Below are 7973 nucleotides of genomic sequence, written 5' to 3'. Positions count from 1 at the left end.
AAATATTGCTTCAGTTTAGCCTTTAAATGCTCCTTTTGTTTGTAAGAAAAGGCTTTGTTAATGCTGAGAAAACAGCCATCATTTTTCAATGATTTCAGTTCTTTATGTCTGTTTGCAGAGGTTAGTTTATCACTGAAGAGGTTATCTCCCATGTTTGTGGATTCTTTGTGTCCACAATAGACCAGGATCACTTTCCCTGTCAAAAGATGAAAAAAAAAAAATTATATATTAAAGTTTGTTCAATGAAGTATAATTAGTGTTAATTATAGATTACGATAAAAATTATCACAAGCTTATGCAGTGAAGTATAATTGAAGTGTTAATAATATGTTACAACAGAAACTATAAAAGATGAATCTTTTTTGATACAGACAGACAAATTAAAAAGCTTTAATTAATCATAAAAAAAACTTTAGCCCCTTATTTTCATTGTGTAAATTATAGACAAGAAAGGGAATGAAATAGGAAGAAAAAGGTCATTTTAAAAAGGTAGTCAAATAATAAATTAAACAAATAACACTGAAGCTCAAGAGAGGTAGAAATAAAAAAATATTATGTACATACCCCCTTTGATATAAATTTCTAATGAAGACAGAATGACCAGTGTTTTTTGAAAAACTAATATTATTTTCACAAATGTCAACTAAACAACAAGAGGCCCAGGGGCCACATCGCTCACCTGAGCAACTGGCTAGGAAAAAGCACATATGAGATCGATCAGAACTGAAAGTTTACTGAAGGGGGTGGGGGGAAGGGGGCTTGAATTTTAACCCCGCAGGGGTCATGATTTGAACAAACTAGAATCTACACTACCTGAGGATGATTCCCTATAAATATCACTAAGCATGACTTTGAAGTTCTTAAAAAGAAGATTTTAAAAGGTTTTCTATATATTCCTATGTAAAACTTTGATCGGCCATTTTGGCCCAACCCTACCCCCGGGGGTCATGATTTTAACATCTACACTACCTGAGGATGATTCCACAGGAGTTTCATCTTTCATGTCTCAATGGTTCTTGAGAGGAAGAATTTTCCAATATATTCCTATGTAAAACTTTGATCGGCCATTTTGGCCCCACCCTACACCCGGGGGTCATGATTTGAACAAACTTGAATCTACACTACCTGAGGATGATTCCACTTGAGTTTCATCTTTCCTGGCCCAGTGGTTCTTGAGAAGAAGATTTTTAAAGATTTTTCCTATATATTCCTATGTAAAACTTTGATCGGCCATTTTGGCCCCACCCTACACTCGGGGGTCATGATTTGAACAAAATTAAATCTACACTACCTGAGGATGATTCCACATGAGTTTCATCTTTCCTGGCCCAGTGGTTCTCGAGAAGAAGATTTTTTAAAAATGCCATTAATTTTTCTCTAATTCATAATTATCTCCCCTTGGAAAAGGATGCGGCCCTTCATTTGAACAAACTTGAATCCCCTTTACCCAAGAATACTTTGTAGCAAGTTTGGTTGAAATTGGCCCAGTGGTTCTTGAGAAGAAGACGAAAATGTGAAAAGTTTACAACGACGACAACAGACAAAGAACAAATTTTGATCAGAAAAGCTCACTTGAGCCTTTGCTCAGGTGAGCTAAAAAAATTCTAGGTTGAATAGAATGCAAGATATCATTAGGCCATACTTTGTCAACCTACCTCCCTGGTTTTTGATGTGTCTAACACAGCTCACTTTAAGGTCACCAATTTCTTGTTCTGATTCTAAAATTATGTGACGGTCATTTGTCTCCACAAATAACACTGAAACCTGAAGAAAGGTAGAATTTTTTTTTTAAAAAGTTTTTATTCCAAATCACTCTTATATCCTTAAAAAGTTACTACTGATAGAAATGAAATCAAAGGTTGAAAAATAAAGGTAGCGTTATTTTAACTGATTAACTGAAGTAGATGATACAAGGTCAGTCCAAAGAGAGCTCATCTTTATATTGCTGACATTTTGACCTTTGAACTAGTTATTTCAGAATCTATAGAAACCCTTTTGTAATTGTGAATAAGGGCTCCTCTGCATGAAACAAATCTTTTTTCCATGCAAATAAGTGTCACTGTGTTCATGTGAAAATACACCATGATGACCGTGACCTTCAGTTGAACATATCCAAATCCATTGGTTCTTCCTCTCCCTATTGTTAACAGATATTTGTACAATGTTCACTAAACTTAACAATTTTTACATTTAAGAGAAATTACTTTATCTGCCAAATTCATAAACATTCCAGGACCAATGTAGAGTGTGCAAACAGAAATGTGGGAAGGGTACCAGATTAATTGATAAATTTTCTTTAACAAACCTTTGATTTGATTTGTAATGCCTGTTCACTTTTGGTGATAGAGAAAGACTGAGTTTCTATGTCTGATAAAATGTCTTTCATTAAATTCTGGTGTTCCGCTTGTCGATTGTCGTTGAAACTGACGATGGCGACTGATCTTTCGAGTCCTGAGAATTCCTTCAAGGTTGAAAATGAAATTAATTAAATCACACATATAAAAAGCATTTTAAAAATCATTTAAAGTTGGACAATTTATATTTTGTTTTCTGTATTTCAAAATATTACTTCTGACCATAATTATTTACAGGAAAAACAGTGATTTATGCATTGAATTTTTACATATTTTTTTTAAAAATACAATTTCTCCAAAGGGTCAAAAAGGAAATCAATAAATATAAATTTGATTTCACAATCATTGAGATAAAGATCATTGAAAATTTTCAATGGAAATATTGGGGGGGGGGGGTTGTTACAGGTAACCTACCTTTCCTTTTATACTGAACCTGTTTCTTCCAGGTGCTGTAGCATTTGAATTCTGTGATATGTCAGCAGACCTTGATTGTCCTTTTAGCGCTTTTAGTTTTTTGAGTGCATTCAAGAGGAGCATGAAAACCACAAATTCTCCTATCCCCAGCAAAAACACAGACAGCAGCAATAATTCTGAATGGATGGGAGAAAGAAATTTCAGAAATTTATAAAGTATGTGTTGCAGCAAACAATATACCGCGTATTCTTAAAAAGTGACAATATTTGACTCATGAAAACATACTTGTATGCACCAAATACTAGTATTAATTTAAATCTGTATTAATCAAAGCAGTTAATCATTTATTGGGATAATGAGTGGATTTAGAGATTTCCAGACCTTACAATTTTTGGCTTTTAACTTTACTCACCTACACTTTTACCCAAAATATTTTTATTTCTTAAAACAAAAGAGATGACAAAGTTATTGCACCCTTCCATTGGGAGTCATACCTGGATTTAACTGTGTTTTTCTGTCATAATCCTGTTTTATCTTGACAATCTCCAAATCGCTCTGGGTTTCATTGATTCGTCTGGCAGTAGTGGCTGATTCCACCAATGATTTATTCACATTCGTTTCACATTTCTCCAATGTTTTATTCACTTCCGTTTCATATTTGTTATATTTTTCCAAACAATTTTCATAGTTATCCTGTAATTTTTTACTCTCTGAATTGTAGCTCATGCAAACTTTGTTTATTTTTTCTTCTGCTATATGTAACTTTATTTCACATTTTTCTGAGATATCTTTTAAACTTCTGTTATAGTTTTCTATCAGTGATTGGTTGATATCTGACAATATATCTACCGGTATTTGTAATGTTGAGTTGTGTTCCATGTTAAACAAAGCACTCCAGATATAATCTTCCGCATGTCTGATAAAGAAGCTTAGTAAGACTGATGTGACAACCCTGTTAAAAAAGGAACCAGTTTCAAACAAAAGAATAAAATGCATCTTGTATACACATCATATAATTATTAATAGGATCATGCAGGGTGCTTTAAGAAGAGATTTCATCTGAAAAAGCAGCAACAACTAAAATCTAAGAAGGTAACAAAGATAAGTAATGCTTTTTAAAAATAATTATTGTATTAAATTGTGGGGTTTTAATTTTTTCATTCAAAAAATACAAAGAGGTTGTTAGACTTGTCTGGGGGTAATGGAGGGAGAGGGGTGTCATCTCCGCCGTTCCCCTTTTTGTCAATTAATACTTTTGACAGGTGTGAATACACAGAGGACTACTCTGATTGGTAAAAACATTCCTCGTTTAACTCTGTCAATGGATTAAGATTGTTCATATTTCAAGTTATTGTTGAAAACATTAAACATTCTGTTAAAGTATTGTGAACTTATTTTCTCATACGTTGTTGTAGTTTGCATTTTCAAGTCCACAGACTACATTCCTTGGTTCCTGATCACATGGAAAAAAGCTGAAAAAAAATATTCAATAATCAGCATGATTATGTGCTGTATAACAAGCACTCTAATAAAAATAATGTTATATCCTATCACATACTTAAGTGAGTGTAACGACTATGCGAGATGATCTAACCAGGGACGCACAGCACATGACCAAATGTTAGTTGGCCATGATCTAGCTGATAATCACATTTAAACATCTTACTGTATATTTCATTAAAAAGCCCATTTTTTTGAAAAAAATAACCCTAATACAATAATAATGAAATACATAGAAGGAAAATGTAAAATCATGACTCATTTTTCGCTAGTTATCGAATGAACAAAAAATGCAGGTCACTGATCTCACTGCTCGATTGTTGAACTGTGAAATGAAGAGAGAAAATTCGAGCTAAGGAAATGAATGCAAATGTAAGCATTGATATTATGGACTGTCATAATACCTGTAGTTAGTGGCTCCTTTATTTATATATTGAAAACTTTTTAGTTTAAAAGAAGTATTAGCTTGTGAAGATATTTAAATTTTGTATATTGTATGTAAGGCCTACCTAATTACAGAATTGACAATTTTCACTTTGTAACAAATTTTGTTCAAAGTAGGAAAATCACAAGAATAGACATATATTCATAGAATTACATCTAAGATGTCTGTATAATAAATTCCTTCAGTATTCAGTGCCCACACTGGCCACATGTGTACCTCTTTGTGAAAACGAAAGTAGGCCTAATCGAATACGGGATGTTTCGCGCCAATTCTGTTTCGCACCGAGATGGTCAACTTGCCCCTAGAAAAGTCGCGTACGTCTCGAGTGATTAGATTTCGCCCCAATTCTTGTTCAAATTGTTGGAATGGCAAACACGGACATCTAAAAACACCAGAGATGAAATCTTTGAAAAGAGATAGAGAAAAATCGAGGTTGTGGATTGTTATCCTTATGTATCAACTTATTTGTCAGTAGTTCGTCTGGATTTTCTTTTTAAAGAAAAAGAGTTCATGCACTTGGATTGCGTATCAAATCAACTGGGAATCATAATCTCCATATCAGGTTTACGCCCCATTTGATATCTTTACTTTGGAGTTTGACCTACTTTTGCAAAAATTTACCAAACGCAATTATTACCCTTGGTCATTCTGTAGAGTTGGTGCTATGCCCTATCAAACATGTACTTATTACTTGTGTATTCATTGCGACAGGACCTTTTCATAGGTATAACTTTTGCCATTGACCTTAGAGTTCGACCCTACCTGGGTAAAATAAATTTTGACCCTTTGAACTTGACCTTTGAATTTAGCTTACTTAAAAAAAGAATAATTTTGGTCTTTTGTTATTGGGCTTTCATATTTAACAAATATATTCATTGAGATAAGATCTTTCGTTGGGTACATGTATCAACATTTTTATCTCTTTAGCCTAACCTTGGGCCTTGGCTTAATTTGAAACATTTTTTCCGAAAGCTGCCATACGTCATCTTCGCTAGCCAAGGATTTCCGATCCGAATTCTACTCTAAAACGTTGTAGAGTAGATTTCGGATCGGAAACCATTGGTAAGCAAAGATGCAATACGTGGGCATCAATCGATGTTTCACTTTTTAAAAAACAATTTCTCCTATTGAGAATTTTTAAAAATAAAAAGTAAAAAAAAATTGTTTAAGTTTTTCTTTTATGCAAGAAACAGTAAATGACCAGAAAATGCCGTTTCAATTCCAGCATTGATGACCGTGTTTCCGGTATCTGTATTTTGAATCCACATTTTATCCCCTTTATTCATGAGCACTATGATTGCACCACTTCCTCGACCAAACCAACTCTGGGTGTGTTTATCTGCGTACACATCAAGTATGTTGACGCCATTATGCATCATTTCTCCGTGACCGTTTTCTACGTCACTTGAGAGCACCAGGTCAAATTTGTAAATGCCATTGACAGGGGCAGTGAATGTCCCTATATTTGCGTCATAAGCATTTCCTTTGTTCAGTTGGACGTCATCAAAGACGATAATGGTAGATTGGTGGTGATTGGTTATTCTGTTACGAAGCCTCACAAAGAAAGCTACTTCCTGTCTGTTTGCTGTGAATATATTTTATTTGTAGAAATCAAGAAAACAAATGTAATGTGCAGTATGTATTATCTATTTAATGAAGTATATTGAAGATTTTAAAAATGTATTTTCTTACCAATTGTCGACAGATTGGCATTCATGTCGGAAAATTTTGTCTGTAGATTTCGGTAATTGTTCTCACAAGTAACAACATTAGTCCTCAGGTCTGAAAAGGAAAGATGGAGGTAAACTCTTAATAAAGCATTTTTTATGTATTTCTTAAAAATATTTCCTACACACCTTGTATCTGAGACTGGATGTTTGTTATCTGTTTCTGCAGTTCTATCCGGAGTTGTTGTTCTTGAAGAAGAAGTTGATGCGTGAACTGGGAATCGAGGGTGTTTGAAGAGGAGGCTGTCGTGAGTACCGTGGGATCCGCGCTATTCAGAAGACAACTGACGTCCGAAATAGAACAAAAAAGCAAAACCAAGACTGGATATACCATGTTGACAGTATTATGTGTAGCTATAAATACATGTGGAAGTATTACAGATAACAAAGGCCTAACTGTGTCAAGAATAACGAACTCTTATCAATGTTAGTCAATCAGTAGCAATTTGTTTATTTGTTTGTTTCTTTTTTTTTGTTATAAATGTTATCTTGTCTTGACACTCTGCCTTATGCAAATTGGATGATAGAAAATCTCCAAATGTGACAGCCACACAAATACTACTTTTCAGAATATACACTGAACCAAACTTCTAAGTGTTCATCTAACAATTTTTAAATTCTAAAGAAAAAATGCATGCAACAAATAATTTCTTTAATTCATGGTTAATTTTGCATATTTCAGTTCGATGTTCCCTAAATTTTATGTAAGTACGAGGGGTGATCAAAAAGTTCGCGAACTATCTCTATATCTACAAACCCACAATTCAATTAGAATGAAATTTGGTACATACATAACCATACACAAGTTCTATAAATAGCGTATGCTGAATAAAGTTTTGCTCCTTGTTTGTGACGTCACAATATGAAAATGACGTCACTATGTAGGTCACTTGTGACGAAAAATGGTTGTCTCTGTCGTACTCGTTCAACAAACGACTGTACAATTTATTGTACCGGGTATACCGTAATATATAATAGTTTGTACACAGTTTATAAAGACAAATGATTTACTATAAATTTAATCAATGATTGGATTGATCGTTTTAGTGAAGGGATGCAGATGGTTAAAATGATACATGTCATGTTGCTCAGTGAAAGCAAGTTTAAAAAGATATGTGTTTTTAATTAAGCAATTTGCTATCAAAGACCTCCAATTAACACTTTGAACAATTGTTGAATAGATGAACAATAATATAATTATTAAATACCTAAGATACTAAGTATCGTTTACATTAGATTTTAATAATATTAGATATGATAAAAAGGAGGAAACCATTCTCTATCTACCTTGAATAACCGTCTCTCCCGAGACAGCAGATTTGTGTTTAATGGTCGCCATGCTTATTTTTGGAAAGGATATTCTTATCTACCCATTCTGTTGCTGAGATTTAACCATTTCTAGATCTGACAAATGAACTAGCTGTTCTTGTTATGAAAATTAACTTACATGGAAAGAAATATTAATATCACTCAGAAAAATCTTTCAGCTTTTGTGACAGAACGCTACAGAGGGGGTCACGTGACCGCCAATAT

At 33.6% G+C, this 7973-nt stretch overlaps 1 protein-coding gene across 1 annotated transcript; it reads right to left on the bottom strand.

The window, feature by feature from the left end:
• Positions 1-5891: 5891 nt before the first annotated feature.
• Positions 5892-6823, bottom strand: LOC134244084 (complement C1q-like protein 4). Its single transcript, XM_062726390.1, has 3 exons — positions 6570-6823; positions 6406-6495; positions 5892-6298 (listed from the first exon to the last, which is right to left on the bottom strand). Exons 1-3 carry the CDS (start codon positions 6772-6774, stop codon positions 5892-5894), a joined length of 702 nt encoding a protein of 233 aa, XP_062582374.1. The 5' UTR covers positions 6775-6823.
• Between the last annotated feature and the right edge of the window lie 1150 nt (positions 6824-7973).

Source organism: Saccostrea cucullata, unplaced genomic scaffold (genome assembly GCF_032062105.1).
Source record: "Saccostrea cucullata isolate Sc308-1 unplaced genomic scaffold, CSIRO_AGI_Scuc_v1 ctg805, whole genome shotgun sequence".
In the NCBI taxonomy this organism is placed as follows: domain Eukaryota; kingdom Metazoa; phylum Mollusca; class Bivalvia; order Ostreida; family Ostreidae; genus Saccostrea; species Saccostrea cuccullata.
This window is presented reverse-complemented; position numbering and strand designations above follow the sequence as displayed.